Here is a 20,923-nt window from a genome sequence, read left to right as displayed (position 1 = left end):
TCTCAGCTAGACAGGCAGGCACTCTAAATGGGCGTATCTCTGTTTTGTTTAGTAGCCTAACATGAGGTTGCGCGTTACCGTAACTAACTGCATGGTGCACTCACTGCACTGACTGCACTCAGAAGCCAGAAGGGTTACAGGTACCGTAACTCTCGGAAAATGAGCTCACTTTTAAGCCACCCCCAGACATTTGCATTTTTACTATTTTGCCTTTCAGTAATTGTTATTGCATCAGGCTGAAATAACAAGTTGTTATGCATACAGCATACATATGAATTTTCAATTAAAATATTCTATGACATGACTAGTACACTTCATCTTGAGAGAATAAGGTATTTCCTGAGAAACAGGGAGAGACAATTTGATAAAGTTTGGCTGCCCCTTGTCCATTACTTGAGTAGAAACAATTAATAGACAGGATACCACTGATATGGTTGACTGTACGCCATTTTCTTTTCAGATGTTTTCCATTTTTCAAATTACTATTTTATTCTATAGTGTCACTGAGCAGTATGGGTGGGAGGGTTGAGGGTTTTCTTTCTCTTTTTTTGTCCTTGTATTTTTTCTTTCTTTCTTCTTTCTATAAAAGAAAAATGTAATTCATGTCATAATGTTTGTGTAACAATTTATAATCTAAAAAGAAATTCCATGACGTTGGATAAGACATCATATTCGTAGCCTATTTTATGGCAGAAAAGTATTGTTACACACCTATGGGTTGAAAGTTTCAAATCTGTTGCTTCAACCACAATAACAAAGCACACAAGACCCGCATGGTTTAGCTTTTTGAAGCTGCGCTTTGTGGTGTGTTCGAAGTAGAGATGCACGATATAGAAATTTCAATATCCGGTCCGGTAATAATTATGCAGGGTCAAATCGGACGATACTTGATATCGTTAAAATATCGGTGGAAAAATATTGGAATTATTTTGACATCGGTTTGATATCGATATTGCATTTTTAATGAAATATCGTCCGGTATCTATGCTACTGATAATATCGTGCATCACTAGTTAAAAGTACAACAGAGTTGAAACTCTCAACCCATAGAGGTCAATGCAACAATGCTTTTCTGCCATAGTGTGTGCCATAACATTACATACATCATCTGTTTTCGTATTGCAAAAGTAAACATTTTCACTCTCCATAAACATTTAAAGGGTGACTGTGTTTGTGGTTTGGCTATTGTTGTATTTTTCAAGGCCAATCATCACTGAATAAAAACATGTAATGGACTTCGGTCAATATACGAGTCATAAAGGCTTTGCTTATACACTGCAGTGTATCATTTCCCCCAATATAAAGGTGTTATGTGTAGGCTACTAAACAGATACCATGAAATGATATTTTACATTTGCATTTTTCATGCTTGTTGTTCTGCTCTTTCCAATTCAAGTTCTGGAACAGTATAGTGAAGAGTCAGAGAGGTGGTGTAAAAATCGATGGCAGAGATTTGTATAACCTTATGTTACACAAAATGTATCCAAAAGTCAGAGATCTTTTTGTGCACAGCTGCATTCTGGGACCTTACCATTAGCTTTAGAAACGGGTAGATTCATTGGTACTCCTGAGGAGGACAGAGTATGTTTACTGTGTGATTTGAAAGAAATTGAAAATGAAATTCATTTTTTGTTTTACTGCCCATTATATGAAGAACTAAGACATGTATTATTTTGTAAAATGACAACTATCTGTGTTAACTTTTTCTGGTTAGAGGACTACGAAAAGTTGGAATTTTGTTTTAGGAAAGGTATTTTTGCTTTAGCAGACTTTTTATGCAAAGCGTGGGAAAAAAGGCAGAATGTTTTGTTTGTGTAAAAAAAAAAGAAAAAGAAAAGAAAGAACTGTTTCCTGTACACAATGCAATACTGACGCAATGATTTGTGGTGTGTCCTATAAGTCCATGTGGGCTGGGCGCCTTGGGTGCATGACACAATAATAAATAATCTATCTATCTATCTATACTACCAGTAAGACGTCCTGAGGGCGAGAAGCGAACTCGCAGGTCACGTGGACGCATCTGCCTGCAGGGTGACGGCAGACTGCTGGACGAGCGCTGACGCTTTGGCATGGGGGGTCAGATCAACATATGGAATGAATAATGTACTGGCCATATATGGAGCGTGATTTGAGTGTACAGGGTTTGATGAGTACAGATCAACATATGGAATGGCAGAACAGGTCGGCTCCATATATGGTGATCTTAGGGTGGTAGAGGGAGCAGTGTCTTAAGTGTACAGGGTTTGATGAGGGCCCAGGTAGGGCCGGGCCTTCATTTTCGGGCCTGTTGAGAACTCTAGTTTTTGCCGGCTGCCGGGCACGGCTGCACTTTTTTTTTGTCATTTTAGGATGAGATTTGTATAGAAAGAAAGTCTATTCCTGTTCCTAATGCAAATCTATTACAAATTTTCGTCAACGTGTCTGCAATGGAGTCTAGCTACAGTATTTCATGTTAATAAGAAAACACAAAAAGCATGTAAGATATTAACAATTAATTATTGTATTGAAAGGACACCTTCAGCATACAAAATGTTCCTACCTCAACAAACAAAAAAGATTAAACAACAGTGATTGATGTAAAACAAAAAACAGAAAAATCTGCTATAGACATTAAATCAAAACCATCTTCTGATTGAAAAAAGGACATTTACCTAATATAATTCTTATTTACATTAACTACACCCTCTGTTTTTTTGTTGTTGAAATGGGTCATCACGATCTGTAGCCATTGCAAGTCACATTCTTTTTACATGCTTGCTGTAATGTTGTACTGGTGCCATGTCCTGGTGTTCTGAACTTAGAGTCACCTAGAGGAAATGTTTGGAACATCCCATAGCGCTGATGCAGGTGACATGCAGGATGCTGTGGAACTGCAGTGACTCTACAACAGGCACTGCAGTTCAGTAATTCTCAACCAGTGAGTAGGGACCAAAAAGTGGCTCTTCAGATGCTCTGGCAGGGCTGTGAACCCATTGTGTTCTTTATTTAACATGCTGGATGCTGACCACTTTGTGATCACTGCACCACATGGGTCCCGATGTGTTTTCAAAAAACAGCGTATATACATAAGACATTTTTCATTATATATTATAGAACATATAACGATAAAGTCAGGGTTAAAAGAGGTTTAAAAAATATGTTGTTTAACAAATTGATTGGTGCATTATTCCAGCACTGCACCTGGTTCTGGTCAAAGGCTATGTGCCAGAGGCTCAAGTACAGGATACTACAGTATTACTTTGAATGATTGAGATGGAGAACTAGCTTGCATTCACAAACACAAACGGCTCTTTACCTCAGATAGCTTTCTTGTTCTTTTATTATTAACAAATCAACTATAAAAACAGCGATTTCTGTATGCGTCACATCCTTCACTGCAAGATACAAATGTTGCCTCGGCAGGCAATGGTCATTTGCCTGTGGCACCGACCGTGCCACAAATCAGCCCTCCCCACGCACTGGAGGTGCCCAGACAGCATTATATCTTATTTCCATGTGTACTGTGAGTATACAGATGCAACATGAAAAGCAGCACATTGGAAATACAATGGAGTTTGAAAGGGGAAATCCTGCTGCCATCTGTTCCCTCCTATGAGCCCTGCCATCATGCAATCAATGGCATTTTTACTTAACCTTCCGCCCGAACCCAACCATGACCCTAAAGTTCCAATCTCTTGCACTAAAACTATCCCCAACCCTTTTCCTTACTGGCACCAGAACAATGTCGCCACAAGGTAAATGTTTCTCCGGTTTTACTATCCCTCCCCATTGGGCATTTTTATCAATATTGCTTTCATCATGAGTAGTAAAAAAAATAAAAATAAAAAATCACACCCGTGTGAAGTAAGTGGTGCAACTCCATGTAGCGGTCCCTGGAACTTCCAGACCCACAGGAACGCACCCAGGGTGCTGGCCCTGGTTGGTTGTGAAAACAAACCAAACGCTATTTTCGTGCCCAGACAGTCCAAGCCAGGGACCCAGCCAGGGACCCAGGGACCCAGCCAGGGACCCAGCCAGGGACAGACACACATACTGTAGCTCCTTAATGAAGTGGTTGCACCACTTAAAAAATGGTGGAGGTGTGGAACAGCTCATGAGTTCTGAAACCATCTGAGAAGCCACTGTGCTGAATGCAGAATAACTGAAACCATGGCATATTGTCAACAGAAAACAAGGCTTGGTTTTAGGCCCGAAACACACTAGAAGCATCAGCTTAGCGTGGCATCAGCATTGTTCTTGACATGACGGCAAGAACAATTAGCCATCACGTCAAAACTCTAGGTTGAGTGCAGTATACGCTCCAGAGCCCATGTGAGCGGTGTGGTCGGTCTGACCTGTTGTCAACACGTACACTGAAATGTTCTATGATGCACACGCGCTGTACTCCTGCAGTGTGTTTCGGCCCTTTACAGTGCAATATAAAAACACACAAACTGGGTCTGCTACATTCACTCCTATACACTCACACCAACATAACAAATTCCTGTATATATATATAGATTTTGTTTTTAACCATTACATGTTTGGTGTGCTCAACTACGCACACATACCACATCCACAGAACTGTGTATGAATCTGAAGTTGGGACAATTTCGACTGCCTATCTCCCTACAGAATATCTTCTTTACTACAATCAGTCAGACCTAAGAAACTAATCCGGGCCATAGGGTTAAAAGAAAAATAAATCGATAGAAGGCTCTTTACAGTAGCAGCAATATTACAGCCAAGGTGCATCAGCAACCAGGCCTGGGGCCAATTACAAAGTTACAAACTCCATTTATGTCAGGAGTCTAAACTATTTATCACCACTATTTTACTGTGTATGAAAGACGTATCGGCAACATTCAGAGGCAATGGTCTATAGTCTTGCACTACACAGTAAAATAACATTTGTAACTCTGAGAGTGTACAGATGTAACCCAATTGCATCTGTACATTCTCAGAATTAAAGCTCCGCTAGGTAACGTTTTAGGGAATAAAATGTCATTTTGACCAATCTGCATGGTAGAGAATGTTAGTACAATATAACTAACACAACTGCTGGACGTATTTAGTCTCCCTGCTGTTCCATTTATAAATGTAGATCCTGTGGTAAGGAATGACCACTACTGGTTGACAAGTGGTACTACTGCCTGAAGGTCAAATTCAATTTCTCCCCTGAGTAAAGGTCCCTGCACACAGAGTGTGTTTTTCGGCGTTTCTCCATCGGTTTTCCGAAAAACGTGTCCAGTGTGCAGCCACCTTAAAAGGTGTTTGAACAATTAGCTCAGTGGTAATAAGAACTTCAACACATGCACAAGAGGAGACACGTGCTCAGATCTCAGGTAGGACATGAAAGTTACAGATTACAGAGTTAAATGAACACTCAGGATGTTACACCTTTCTGTCTGTACATACAGTAAGGTCCCGTTATTACTACTCTCTGTGTGCCAGCTAGACTAATTCTTCCTGTACATTCATTGTACCTGGCAGCAATTACATCCATTCTTAATCTGTCTGATTCAGTCTTCAGAATTATATATCCCCATTGAGGGGTAAATATCCCCCCCGCCCCCAAAAAAAAGAAAACATTGCTTCAAGAGTTTGTGCATGAATACGTTTCATATTCTACCCTTTAGCGATGGTTTGATTCACAAATCCACTGCTGATGAATCCGTCATTAGGAGAGAATGTGTCCAACTCAAATGGACTCCAGTCCCGGGGCGATGATTCAGTCTGTACAGTGAAAGGGCATAGTCCAACTACTAACAGCATAAAATACACATATACATGTGGATAAAGTTATATATTAGTTTATGTATGTAATATACATGTAGTATACATAGTCTCTGTGATGGTAGTTGGTGGACACAGACAGACAGGCAGGGCTTAACCCCATAGTCTTCATGGGGTTCTCAACTTCTCAGTGTGTGTGTGTGTGTGTGTGTGTGTGTGTGTGTGTGTGTGTGTGTGTGTGTGTGTGTGTGTGTGTGTGTGTATGTGTGTGTTTCCTGGAGTAACTGTGGGAAGACTGGTGAAAAACACATGACTGCACTTCTGAAAAAAAGGGAAGACAGAGAAAGAGGAAAATTAGAAACGCATTCTTTAGGTGTTAAAAAAAAAAGAAAAAAAAAGAATTGTGGCTTTCTCCCCGATTAACACCGTGTCATGTAATTAATTCTGAGACTTACTGACTGAACAGAAAAGGCTAGCACGCAAAAACATTCTGAAATAACGCCGGAGTTGTAGCATGATCACTTAAAGCTGCTATAAGCAATAATATGTCAACATTTTAATGACCTTTCTTTTTTTTCCTTTTTTGCTATTCAGACAGCCAGCAATGGGTAGAACGCTCCCAAAAATAATGTAGTCTCTGTGACACATCTAGGGGCCGCAATCTGCATTCAAAGATTTTCCTAGAAGCTTTGTCATTGGTCGATTTGCCTGTCTGCTTCTTGATTGGTTAGTCATTGCGACCGGTTTTTTTTCGACCAATGACAAAGCTTCTTTGAATGCAGATTGCGGCCCCTAGATGTGTCACAGAGACTAAATTTTTTTGGGAGCATTCTACCCATTGCTGGCTGTCTGAATAAAAAAGAAAAAAAAAGAAAGTCATTAAAAATTTGACATAGCAGCTTTAAGTGTGCCTAATGCCTATTAAACTGGCGTTCTTGGAATAAAAACACATACCATGTAGTGTCACATAGTTCTGCTGTACTGTATGCCAGTCTTGGAGGCGATGTTGGACCAGGGGAGCAGGGAGCGGAGCAGAGACTGGGCCTGTCGGTACAGCCTCTGTGGGATGGAACAGGGACTCAGGCTGGCCAGGGCTGAACCGATGTGCTGGATATAGTCAGTATGGCTGGGAGTTAAGGAAGCAGCAGGAACACACTCGTTTGTTTGTTGTTGCGAGTTTTATCTATTCACAAAGAAATGGGAGTATTTGCAAGGTTCCTTTTGCGACTGCATTTTCATGACTGTTCCACGGCAGTGCGTGTAATTTCCATGAACAAGAACTAATATATCTAAAATATTACATTATACGAGCCTCGTCAGCCTGGTCTTCCTGACTGTCTGTTATGTTAAACCATGTAAAAACATTATGTACCAGAAAATATTTTAATAGTCATTTTTACCCCAACCTCAATTATGACACAATCATTTTTAAAGTGAAAATTGATAAGTCGAATTACAGTAGGATTTGCAGGATGCCCCCATTTCTAAACATGAGTGCATGCATGCGTGCATGCGCGCGCGCACGCATGCATGCGTGCATGCGCGCGCGCACACGCACGCGCACACACACACACACACACACACACACACACACACACACACACACGCACACGCACACGCACACGCACACGCACACGCACACAAATTATTTATGTCCCCACACAGGGAAAGCATACAGGAACACAAATATTTTAGGTGCAGTAAGGTTACATTCACAAACTCATGGATGTCCTCATGATACAACACACATGTCATTCAGCACTCCATGGGCACAAGCAGTGGCAGCTCCGCCATATAGGGCAGCAAAGATGGCACACTTTGCCACATGCACACACACTCACACTCACACTCACACACACACACACACACACACACACACACACACACACACACACACACACACACACACACACACACACACACACACACACACACACACATCAAATGACTCCAAAAAGGATATAATATTGTCCAGGGCGGGTGGCCTCCATTGATATACAGCACATATGTGAAGCCATCTTTGAGTACGCCTCGTATGGAGTAATAGTATGGCAGGTAGTGGTGCTGCCTGAAGTCCCTGTTCTCGTAGAAGTGGATGGCAGTGGTGTTGGTGGTGAGGACGTGCAGGTAGATGGCCTTGCAGTGGTCCTGGGCCATGGTGGAGATGTGCTCCTTCAAACTGTCCAGCAGCAGAGAGCCTGGGGAGAGGGAGGGACGGGACGGGACGGGACGGGGTCGGGTGGAAAAAACAGAAGCGTGCAAGCGAGCGAGCGCACGTGCGCCAGAGGGAGAGAGAGAGAACTGGTTAGAATTAAGTGGAATTATATTCCAAATTGTAAGCAAAAAGACAAACACATGGCAGGAGAGAGAAGAGTAAAGACCGATTCATACTGTATGAATCATTACAGTGGGGTAAAAATGCCGGTGTCACTGTCGGAAGTAACACACAGCCGTGGCAAGTTCACCGCTGCTCAATCTACGGTTGTACTTTGTAAGTACAGTAGGTAGTTACTAAGTATTATTTATTTAATATTTATATTTAATAATAATTATGAATAACATAATGTAACGGATTGACTGATTGACAAGACTTACAACATCAATGCTTAATGCCAAATCAAACCAGCAAATTAGACAACACATTGAACACAATATGATACTTTTTTCCAGCACCTACAGGTACTTTGAGAACATGGCATAAAGAATGTAGCGCTGTGCTAAATATGGCTCTCAGGATACAATAAATAACAGCTGGGAAATGAGAAAGATATGTGGAAGCTAGTTTGAACAAACCATTATTATTCCATGTCCAGAAGAACAATGAAAATCTTAAGGCACACAAAACCCCACACTTATACATACAAAAACATTCAACAAGAAAAAGCTGTAAATAACATGCTTTGAACTGACAGGACAGTCCATGAGAGGCTTGGTGTGTTAAGAGTTTTAAAATAGCATCAGAAAAAAAAAGGTGTGTGTGTGCGCTCGCTCGCGCGTGCATGCGTGCGTGTGTGTGTGTGTGTGTGGCTGCAGTCTACATTTTCACACCAATTAATCAATGCATGTCAACACTGCTAATACCGATAACACATAATCAGTGTGTGACACACTGTGTAACACTAGTGTGTGTGTCATGATAGTACCAATGCCGTGTTTCCTGAAATCCTTGACCACTCCCAGACTGAGGATATAGGCAACCTGAGTGTCCACAGGAAAACTGGAGGCCAAGATGTCCCCATCCTAAAACACACACACACACACACACACACACACACACACACACACACACACACACACACACACACACACACACACACACACACACACACACACACACACACACACACACACACACACACACACACACACACACACACACACACACACACACACACACACACACACACACACACACACACACACTTTACAATTTAGGCATTTAGCAGACGCTCTTAATCCAGAGCGATTTACATTAAGCAATAACAAAAGCATGGCATACATCACATATATAAAAAAGTAGTTATCATGAATCATGCGTAAACTAAGAACGTAACAGTGGAGTATCTATGTAAACTATACTATATTATATATTATACATGTGTACTATAAAGTGCTATGACTACATAAAATGCAATTCTAGAGCTGTCTACGTAACAAGCTATAAGTCTGTTTAAAATACTATCTAAGTCTACATAATGTGCTATCTAAGGGGCTAGGCTAGGGCAAGTGCTACGGGCCATGGTGGAGTCTGAAGAGGTGGGTTTTCAGACTACGGCGGAACACACACACACACACACACACACACACACACACACACACACACACACACACACACACACACACACACACACACACACACACACACACACACACACACACACACACACACACACACACACACACACACACACACACACACACACACACACACACACACACACACACACACACACACACACACACACAATTCCTTTAAAACATCTACCTTCCATCTTCTTCCAGACACTGCATTTGTCGCTCTGTTCATCCACCCTGTCATCTTGTCCCCATTTTCCATCCCTCAGCCATCACCTCGTCCTTAGCTCCCCTGGCCCCACCTTCTCCTTCCAATCATTATTTTCTTCCCACTCCCTCCCCTCCTGGATCCTTCCCTTTCTCAACACAGTCAAGGACATCTGTTGGTGTCTAATTAGCAACTGACTAAAAACAGAATCTAGAATGTCAGTTCCATTTTAAGACACTGGCAAAGCTTATAGGCACCTTAATCAAATGGGATTAGGCACAGGCCCAAGCCAAATGCTTGCACATAGTGCAATTAATACTTTAAGTTGGTCAAATCCACCAGCAACATTTGACAGGTAACCTGCAATTATTTGTGTTTATTACAGTGTTGCTGTATCTTCAAAATCTAATCTGATTTAAATTCTGCAGTGCCCAGTGGACAACTCAATTATCTGTTTTGGTAATCACATGTACAAAGACTGCATTCTCTCAACATTTTTTTTTCTATCCCATTTTTTCACCCAGTGTCAATTATCTACACTCCCTCCGCCAACCTGGGGAGAGCAACGGACTGACCTCATGCTTCCTTCAATGCATGAGCGTCCAAGCTGCTTCTTTTCACCTGACAGGGGGGAGTTTCCCCGGTTGGATGTAGCGCGTGGAAGGAAGACGTTATTCCAACCAGTTCCTTTCCCCTCCATCAGGCACCCCGGCTAACCAGGGGGAGGCAGTTTAGAGACCAGGATTACTGCATGTTTTTTGTGAGGGTACGTACCATAGGGGACATGGGGAGAACATGCAAACTCCAAAAAAAGGCCCTTTCGCCAACCCCACCGGTATGGGCGCTGATGACGCAGAGGTGAGAACACGCCCCACAGCACCCACAGCATCCCCAGCAGGAATCGAACCCAGGAATTTCCAGCTGTGAGGCGACAACGCTACCGATTGCGCCACGTGCTCCCCAACATACAACAGTTTAACAGCCTTGTATACTGTGAACAGTGTGTACAGTGAATATGTATATGTGTTTATCACAAATGAACTTGGTACCTCTTTGTGTACTTTGGTCCGGCCTTTGATTTCGGCCACAATCATTCCCACGATGCCTCCTTTGAAGGTGGCTGCCAGGGAGAAGAACTTCTTGTTGGAGGTGATGTCCTCGTACCATGAGTCTGGGTACCTGGAGGGCAGTTCCGGGAGTTTAATGGTGTGAGTGTGCACTGTGCATGCGTGTCTCTACCATTTAGAATGACTTACTACATGTTGGACGCTTAAGATAACAGCCCTATAGGCACTGAGCTACTATGACCCTTTGAGGTACAATGTGAATTGAACCGGCAACTAAGCTACTCCATTTCACACTATTGAGAAAAAAAAACAATTACATTTTTTTCCTTCTTTTTTGTAATGATCCAACCACACTTGAGGATACAAAGAGAACTAACCCCCCCCCCCCCCCCCCCCCATGGCTTCGCTCAATCTCATTTTAGCTACGTGGAGAATAAAACAATTACCTCTGTCGGTGTGACGCTCTAGTCCTTGAATTACAGAAGGAATTAAACCCCTCACCCTTGAGTTATTAGTGGCATGGCCCAGAATACACTGCAGTTGGAATCTGTTTGTGATTTTATTGGCATGCCACAGCATGAGCAGAATAAAGATGCAACAATATAACCGGTAGCGTAGCGTGCACCCCTAAAGAAGAGGAGAACAAATTGTATGTTTTTAACATATTGAACGCATGTTACTCACTCAATGGGGAACCAATCGCCACAGAGCAGCTTGACGCTCTCTATGTCATCCTGGCAGAGGAGCCGGAGCTGGACTTCGCTGAGAGCAGTGGGAGGCACCACGTCGGTCATTCACCTGGACAGACCAATGGAGCACATCATAATAATAATAATAATAAACCTTTATTTATATAGCACCTTTCAAAACGAGGTTACAAAGTGCTTTACAAAAAAAATAAGAACAAATGCAGTGCACACCATAAACAACAGTTTACATATAATAAAAATAAAGAACAGGCAATGTACAGAAATGCAGTAGGACATAAGAACAATAGGGAATGTTTAGAAAACGTTTAGGTGTTAAAAGCAGCTTTATAAAAGTGAGTTTTTAGGAGGGATTTGAAGCGGGGGACGGATTCTGCAAGCCTTATCTCGAGGGGGAGGGCATTCCAAAGAGTTGGGGCTCTGAGTGCAAAGGCCCGGTCACCTTTTGTGAGTAGGCTTTCTTTCTGACAGTAGTGACAGACCAATGGGGAAGCATTTGCAATGCGTAGTAGGCAGGACCATGTTAATCATTCACATTGGCATCAATCAATAAGAAATTAATTAGACCCATTTGATGCCACAGGGGAAATACAGTTCTCGGATTCACTCCGCTGAGTGCTGCCCACAGAGGAGCGCATGGGGGAGCAGATAGGATTAAGTGTCTTGCTCATGGTCACCTCGACAGTCGAGTTGACTCATTTAGCCAGGGCCAGGAATTGAACCTAGCCTGCTTCCCAGGCTGTCTCTCTGCCAATTCAGCTATGGCCGCCAGCGCATCACTAAAGCAGGCTGTCTGAATTGCCAACATGGCAATGATGGCATGAATTAATCTTTACACAAATCAAAAGAAAGCTGATGCAATTCATGCAAGGACATATCTACAAGCATGCAGAAAGTATCACGTTATATTGATGCTGCCTTGAGATCTATATTGTATATTTAACTCAAGAAAGGCACTATCATCGGTCTGCTGTAGGCTAGCTGACAATAATGAGTCAACTAGTTCACTACATCACTATTGGCTCTTGGCTCATTGTATGACCATGTACACACAGTCAAATCATCAGTGTTATTAATAATGCATTAGTGGGACCATTTGGTAACATTATATTTTGTGTACACTCTCAGAGTAAATGGTAAATGGTGCATTTATATAGCACCTTTATCCAAGGCGCTTTACATAGATTGTGCATTACATTCACCCATTCACACATTCATACACCGATTGCGGCGGAAGCCATGCAAGGTACCAACCAGCACATCGGGAGCAATTTGGGGTTCAGTGTCTTGCCCAAGGACACTTCAACATGTAGCCAGGAGGAGCCGGGATTCGAACCGCCGACCCATGGATCATTGGACGACCTGCTCGACCTGCTCTACCTGCCCTACCTTTTGAGCCACATTATGCTGTTATGCAGTTATGCAGTTATGCTGAGATGTATGTACCCCCACATGCCCTTCTATTACAATAGGATAACCATTGGCCATGGTTGACATGACGCTCATGATTATTCATGACAGTAATATTTCAGGGCTAGATAACCATATACTTGAGATAGTTAGATACTGTAGTCTGTAGTGTATTGTTCTGTGTACATGTGTAATCATCATCTTCTTGCAGTTGTCATCAATAAAACGACAGGTAGCTCATTTGATTAAAGTCAGGTTTCCGGAAGAAAACTTAACTCAATACAATATTTAAGAGGTATAGAAATCAACTATTCAAAATATTTAATTTACAGATGACTGAAGTAAATTCATAATGGTAGTGGAGATGTGAGAGTGTTTTAACTAACAAAATAGCTTGCTCGTTTTCTATAACAATATAGAATATATATTTGTGTCAATATTCGATGCATGTACTCACTGCATGTAGCCATTATCTCGACAATCCAAATGTATCTGCACTTCTTTAATCTTTAGATAGTTCAAAGATGTATAGCTATATTACAAACGCTATCCCTCCATGGTTTAATTTGTAACGTTATAGGTTATTGAAGACAGACATCTGTACAGCTTATTACATCGATATAGATGATTCTGTGGAATTATCTTCCCAACATTTAACATGTTGATGTTTTGAAACTTACATGAATAGACCAACGTTAACGTAGCTACTCAGCTAATAAATGTGCTGCTAAGCTAACGTACCTTGCTTCAGCGCCCGAACCAGAGGAACGTCAGTTTAATAACGTAGTATTTTGGGTTATCTCTTTGGTACTCTACTCCGGACGCACCATGATGACACACAGGTTGATTGTGTGTTCAATGTGTTGCCTTCATTCCAGTGTGGAAACCTCTGGACACTGAAGCTATCACAGATAACTGTGGAGCACCCTGCCTTCTGCCTGCTGCTGCTTTGACAGCTGGCTGTTGTCTTCCTGTTTGTGCTCGTTTCCCGGAAGACGTCGACGTAAACGGAAGATCAATCTTTGGATCAATCAGGTATGTTGGCATTTGCATATATCTATCATAGATACGAAAGTAAAGGTCACACTCTATAAAAAATGCACGTGGTAGTCTTGATCCAAGGCTAAGTTCAACCATAGAGTTATTAGATATCAAGTTCATGTTCATCCTACACATGAAGCTGCATAGCATTTATAATGATGTGTGATGAACATCTATAAACATTGATTTGATTATTTTTTATGGTATGATGTTGATGAATTGAATATATAGGACCACAATGGAAGACAAGTCCCATGCATGACCTTTTTGTGTTATCCTTTTATCTCAAATGTCATGGCTGCACCTCGTGCTGTTTTCATTTCTGTCTAATAAAGTATTCAATCAATGAATGAATGAATCAATCCTCATAATTGTGTATGACATACTATAATTGCAAATATACATAGGCTACTAACTTTCACTTTTTGTTGTTATTATTATGCCTTTATATGCAAGACCAGTGAAGACCAATCACATTACAGATCTTAGTCATTTGGCCACGCCTTACGGAAGTAAGTAGCTCACTGTTGGTTGTTGTGTTGTGTTGTGTGATCTTGACGGGACGAGATGGCCAGTGCTTTAAGAAATTCAGCAAAGTGCGGCTTAGGTACGTTTGCATATTACTAAAAGGCAAGACAAACGCGACCTGGTTAGTTTAGCAGCCCAATACGCATTCAATGCTAACGTCATGTCTTAAAAAGGATAGTAGTTGACAGTGCTAGTCAGTTAGCATCCCCCCCTTGCAGCCATGTATTTTAAACTGGGGCAAAGTTCGTGCGTAGTCATTTTCACAGTTGTCTGCAAACAAGTGTGTGACCTGGATTTGAACAGGGATTGAAAAAGCATGATTCCTAGAGTCGTATACTACTGCATGCATCCTTCCAATAAAGTTTGTAACGTTTTACGAAATGTCACCTCCAGTTCTTTTGAATGTGTCACTTCGACCTTTCAAAGTTCTCTGCAGTATTGAGGGGGCATCAGCTGAGATAAGAAGTATTGGGGATGCTGATTTACAATTAGTCTTTTGATTTAATTTAATAATAATAAACATATTATTTGTTGGCCTCTGCACAGATCAATCAACAAATACTACACTACTTTCGGCTGTACAGATGTGCCATACATATATGATACATATGTATGTTATTGTGTCAAGTTATTACTTGTGACTAGCACCATGGTATGACTATATACTACTGGTATAAAGTACAGTACAGAATACTGTACAATTAATTTGTTTTGTTTTCTGCCCCAGGTCTCTTGTCTCAGCTGTCTTCTTCTAGCAGACATGGCAGAGTGTGTGTGTCTCCCTACCTCCTGTCTCAGCAGAGGAACAGCAGCACCTCATCCAAGATCAAAGTGGATTTTGACAGCAACACAGGTATAAGCAAGGCTTTTTTTTTACCCATTAAGACCTGACTGAGGCTGATTCTACAATTGCCTTTTTTCTGAAAAGCGCATGTTGCTATCTGTGGATTTTTCATGTCAAGACACCCAAAATGATATCTATCTCAAAAATATGTTTTTCCAGGGACCTACAGAAGCAAAGACTTTCACGATTAAAAAAAAAAAATAGCATATCCACAAGCTTGTATATCTGCTATTTTTGAATAGCCAAAGTATAAAATAATAGTTGAAGTGGTTAAAATATAAAATGACACGGATGCTTTCCGAGTGTTAACGGGTTACTCCAGTGTCTCCTGTAAAGTGAACGAATATGTTGAAGGCCGCCACCCATTTATACCGTATCTCTGATTCTGTCCCATATTATTCTTACATTTCTCCTCCCTTGGCGCTCCAGGTGTGGCAACAATGTATCTGCAGAGTCCTCCGGTCAACAGTATGAGTCTGGACTTCCTCACAGAGTTCAGCATCAGCCTGGAGAAGCTGGAGATGGACAAGAGCTGCAGAGGCCTCATCATCACCTCGGTAAAGCATCAGCTCAGCGATAGTATGCTTTAGGGCATTAAGCAATAGTCGACTAGTAAATCCACTAGTCGACCTTGTTGGTACTAGTTAACTAGTAGTTGATGAGAAAGGCCTCAAGATCAGGTAGATTATAGTTATATTCACCAATGTACAAATATATATATATTTCTTTTTGCTTTTTTTTTTACACAATAGGTAGTTAAACAACTATTCGACTAGTAAACTAGGCAACTAGTCAACTAGTAAAAATGACTAGAAGTGAATGCCCTAGTATGCTTTTCCCCCCTAATGTGAAACACATTGATTGTTTTCTTGGAAGAACAAGGACACTAATAGTTACCAAAAAAAAAAGTGCAGTCGCTGTTGACTTCAGTTTGACGACATTTCAAGAACTGCATACAGTTTGCCTTTACTGATAGAGGAAAGTGGAGACAGACAGGAAATGAGGGGAAAGAGACGGCGAGTGACATACAGCAAAGTTCATCAGGAACGGCACTCGAACCTTCAATGTGCTGTCAGGCTGCACTAGGTGCCCAGACCGCTCACTTTGAAGGCATTTTCTGAGGCCCAAATAGAATTTTCATTTCACAATATATCCCTTATCAAATCACATCACACTGAGGTAGGAAAAAGAGCTGGAAAAGAGCTTGTACTGTATGTACAATGCATTCCATCATACGTTTTGTCTTATCGTGTAAGAAGAAGTGTGTTTGATTGTCTGTGTTATTCCTGTGTTATTGTCTGTGTTATTCCTGTGTTATTGTCTGTGTTATTCCTTTCCATTTGGACTCAGAGTCTACCGAAGGTGTTCTCAGCAGGGCTGGACATCTTGGAAATGTATGGGAAGACTCCAGAAAGCTGCGGAGTGTTCTGGAAGGCTGTCCAGGAGATGTGGCTGAAACTCTACGGATCCAATATGGTCACCATAGCAGCAATCAATGTGAGTGACTTTTGATTGATAGACAAAAAAAATGCAAACAGTACAGGGTAGAGTAAAGCACAGCATTGGTCCAAAAGGACAGCACCGAAGAAAGACCTTGCGGTCTTGTTTCCATTCGGGTCCTATGCATTCATTCACAATGACAACAGTGACGACAAAACAATACGTTTCTCAAACACATTAAATCTACATGTACAGGTTGGAATAGAAATACATTAATAAACATAAAGGGGGGAGGGGGGAGCCAATCACCTTCTCTCCCTTTGACCTGATGACAGTGACAGGTGAGTTTTCAGACCCTTTTTAAAGGAAACCAGTGATCTGCTTGTTTTGAGGGAAGGGGGCAAGGCATTCTGCTATACTGCTATGCATTCTGTGAGTATGTGTATCCATGTGTGATAGAGATTTTGTATGCTTTGATTTCCTTCTCATTTTCTCTCCCATCCGTCCTGTCCACAGGGTTCCAGTCCTGCCGGAGGTTGTCTGATGTCTATAGCGTGTGACTACCGAATCATGGCTGAAAACCCTCGTTACAACATCGGCCTCAACGAAACGAAGCTGGGCATTGTAGCGCCATTCTGGTGAGGCTTAGGACAGAATGGCTTCTAGCTAATGATGGCTAAAGGCTCTGTTAGCAGTGGTGACCACTATAGATATACTATACAGTATATACACACGTAGACAACACACATATTGTCCATGTCCAACTTTGCCTCCTAAAGCCTGTATGCTCCATTTAATATTCCTAAATATCATCCACAATTTAAAAACTCACTGAATTCTCAACCGATTTTAAAGCAGTTTGGTTTGTTACATATTGTTATGTTATGATATAGGATACTTTGTCAAATAAAAATGTGGGTTTTTTATACCAAACACTTTTATCATAGATGATAACAGTAATTGTAAATTAAATACCAATGTTTTAATCTCATGCACTTCTACAACTCAAGCATAATATTATGTCTTGCAGTGGAGCTATGGCAAGATGACCTGGATAATATGGCAGCGATGTTGATGTATGGCCCCAGTGGCCGTTGACGTGTCTTTCCATTTATGTCTGTGGTGGCCAGGCCACACCATTTTTGTCTTGTGTAATTCTATGCTCTTCACAAAGATACATGTTTGGATTCAGATAGACTTTGTTTATTATTTGTTGCTGAAAACACTGTTGGGAAATAGTAAAAGTAAATTAAAGTGGCTAAAGCTCATATGACAACTGTATAAGTTATGTAAAACTTACATTGCATACAATATCCATAAAATTTGTTTTTGAATGAATAGTTTATTTCGGTCTTTCTCCTTTTTCAGAGAGACATTACAAATTAAACAGTACTTTTAAGGTGATCGAAAAGGTATAGGCAGAAGCTTATAGCTTATTAGTGCCTATCCTTATCACAATGTATTCCAAGATACTAATGTGAATATACATAACATAAAAACAAAAAACAGTGTTAAATATATAAGGAGTAATAGCGTACAACTCACAGAATCCATTTTCTTTTTTAAATGAACGTAATCAGAATAGAGCTTGGATGTTGCATAAACAATACAATCAAAACTAAAACAGACATGTTACTTTGAACAATGTTTCCTGTATGGTGTTTCCGTGTCAGGTTCAAGGACACCATGGTGAACACGGTGGGCCCTCGGACCACAGAGCTGGCTCTAGAGTTGGGCCTTCTGTACAGCGCTCCAGAGGCCCTGAAGATCGGCCTGGTGGACCAGCTGGTGCCAGAGGACCAAGTTCTCTCTACTGCCACGCAGAACATGGCCAAGTGGCTGGCCATACCAGGTAGAGCACAACAGCTCGCCTGTGCGTGTGTCTGTCTGTCTGTCCGTCTGTCCAATATTATCAGAAAATAGCCATCATCACAAATGTGATGACCTGGAAAAGTTGCTATGGCTGTTTTTAGCCAAAGGAGTGTTTTTCGTGCAAAACAAAATGCTTGCAATGGATTCAGAATCATGAAAAAACCCTAGTTTGACCCCTCACATTCTACTTATATTAAGGGCACACCCGGCACAGTCACACCACACTTTTATTCTACCTATGAGGGCGGATTCTACCAATGCATTTCAATGGGAATGGCAGAATGGGAATCTTTTGCAGAAATCCACGAATGGCAGCAAACCACTCCATTCCCATTGAAATGCATTGGCAGAAAACGCTCTCATAGGCAGAATGAATATTTGAAAAGTTTGCCTGCCCTGCATATAGGTTATTAATGGTAGTAATAATGTAATATCCCCTTAGCATTTTTTGAAGCATTCATTCAGCCTTGGGTGTTCGAGATAATAGGGTTTTAAATGAGCGTCAAAACCCTTTGTCTTAACTCTTTCTTCCTTTCTGTTTTCCCTCAGACCATGCCAGGCAGCTCAGCAAGTCCATGATGAGGAAGCCCACCATTGACAAGCTGGTATCCAACAGGGAGCCAGACATCCACAACTTTGTTAGCTTCATCACCAAAGACTCCATCCAGAAGTCACTCCGCATGTATCTGGAGATGCTGAAGAAGAGAAAGGCCTAGAGAACAGAGGAAGACGATACACGTGCAAAATACTCAGCCATGCATACATACATTTTGTACTCACTCTTGCATTCGATACACAATGCTGTAAAGCAATATCCGAAACCACAGAGCCACCATGCCATCCTTAAAACAAGTGATCTTACTAGGAGACATTTTTGTCGGATTGGCAGTTTTCCAGCCAATACTGATTGTATTATTATTTTTCTCTGATTAAAATGAATAGTTCTTCTACACTGGTTTAAGGACACCCAGTACTGTCGATTTCGTTAATAACCTTCCATTCTTGTTCTACTGCATAATCAGAGTGTCAACTGAATGCAATAAGAATTATTCTGTTTGTAGATCTCTAGTTAGATATAACGGTTAACATTTCAAATGCTGAGACACACTCGTGCTTAAGCCAGCTTCTTCAGAAAGCCGTTGCTCTCAGTAATGGACGAAGAGAAGAGATGAATAAATTCTCTCTGGGACAGAGAAACATTTAGTTGATTAAGATATAATCTACAAACAAGACAAGACTGCAAGCAGTCAGTTTGAGGTATTTGCTGATTAAATGATCTACAAGAAGATCTGTATGTCTTTCTCCGGGTTAGTCCCTGAAGTAATCAGAGTGTTTTCATTGTAAGCTACAACAGTGTTGAAAACAGTTAAACTAGTGATAAAGAGACCAAGTCATTTGTATTGCCAGAATCACCAGGTCCTTAACATTGGCCGGTATGAGGTATGAATGGGTGAATGTAATGCACAATCTATGTTAAACGCCTTGAATAAATGCAAGATATAACTATTTTGTTTTCAGGTGCTAAAAAATGTCATGTCATTTGGGGTGTATCTCTATAGTGTGGTGGCCAACTCTTATCTTTCAACAGATGTATTTGCTTCAACAGTCTGGACTAGAAAGTGAGTTTGTTTTTCACAAGGTTACTTTAATGTCAACTAGTACTCGGTACATTCACTCACATTTGATTGCTTGTTAAAAGACTGTTGAGATTGACCTCCAATCATAACTGCCAATCTAACAAGTGTGTAACCCTAGGCTGAAGAGTAATGGATGATTCCTATACCCACTTCACTGTGAAATATTGTCATTGTTCATGACTGACACTGGACGGCCCATTCATAAAGTGGGAATGCTGGACCTGCTCAGGCTATCCATATTCATGTTGTATTTACAATTTTGACCTCACTGTATGAGGTGGCAACTTACAAAAGGTTCAATTGCAGAATAAGCTTCAATTTATAGAATACTGTGTGCCTAGTCCATTCTCGGGGGTCTCAAAAAGAAAAGACAGAAGACATACATGTTAAACTGCTGTCTTGACCGCACTCTGAAATTATGTGTGGAATTTGTGGTATTCTGGTTTTATGGATCCAAATACAGTAGCCTAAATGTGTTTCATATGGTTTAACCCCCCCCCCTACCAACCACACACGTGGTTTGTTTTTGTGGTGTGTCTTTGACTTCTTGCAAATAAACCTCTTTGAACATTACTTCCGTCTCATTAGCCTGGAAACCAGACGAATCTGCGGTTAAAAAAAAAAAAGAAATCCCTGGGGAGATTGGTCTGGCACTCCTC

General features: G+C 41.2%; 2 protein-coding genes across 3 annotated transcripts; one reads left to right on the top strand and one right to left on the bottom strand.

The window, feature by feature from the left end:
• Nucleotides 1-2,501: 2,501 nt before the first annotated feature.
• On the bottom strand, nucleotides 2,502-13,868 carry naa60 (N-alpha-acetyltransferase 60, NatF catalytic subunit). Of its 2 annotated transcripts, none has more exons than XM_079521432.1 (7): nucleotides 13,644-13,868; nucleotides 11,470-11,583; nucleotides 10,768-10,897; nucleotides 8,859-8,955; nucleotides 7,679-7,913; nucleotides 6,664-6,835; nucleotides 2,502-6,028 (listed from the first exon to the last, which is right to left on the bottom strand). In XM_079521432.1, the coding sequence occupies exons 2-6, from the start codon at nucleotides 11,577-11,579 to the stop codon at nucleotides 6,679-6,681; spliced, it is 729 nt and encodes a 242-aa protein (XP_079377558.1). In that variant the 5' UTR covers nucleotides 11,580-11,583; nucleotides 13,644-13,868; the 3' UTR covers nucleotides 2,502-6,028; nucleotides 6,664-6,678. The 2 variants fall into 2 exon arrangements, with proteins under 2 accessions (XP_079377558.1, XP_079377557.1); XM_079521431.1 differs by having other exon boundaries at nucleotides 2,502-6,036; nucleotides 6,670-6,835.
• Nucleotides 13,869-14,429: 561 nt separating this feature from the next.
• eci1 (enoyl-CoA delta isomerase 1) lies at nucleotides 14,430-19,605 on the top strand. The gene is made up of 7 exons (XM_079521428.1): nucleotides 14,430-14,550; nucleotides 15,199-15,324; nucleotides 15,745-15,872; nucleotides 16,666-16,812; nucleotides 17,272-17,393; nucleotides 18,429-18,607; nucleotides 19,177-19,605. The coding sequence occupies exons 1-7, from the start codon at nucleotides 14,511-14,513 to the stop codon at nucleotides 19,341-19,343; spliced, it is 909 nt and encodes a 302-aa protein (XP_079377554.1). The 5' UTR covers nucleotides 14,430-14,510; the 3' UTR covers nucleotides 19,344-19,605.
• Nucleotides 19,606-20,923: the final 1,318 nt, after the last annotated feature.

The sequence above is a fragment of the Electrona antarctica genome (genome assembly GCF_951216825.1).
Source record: "Electrona antarctica genome assembly, chromosome: 14".
In the NCBI taxonomy this organism is placed as follows: domain Eukaryota; kingdom Metazoa; phylum Chordata; class Actinopteri; order Myctophiformes; family Myctophidae; genus Electrona; species Electrona antarctica.
This window is presented reverse-complemented; position numbering and strand designations above follow the sequence as displayed.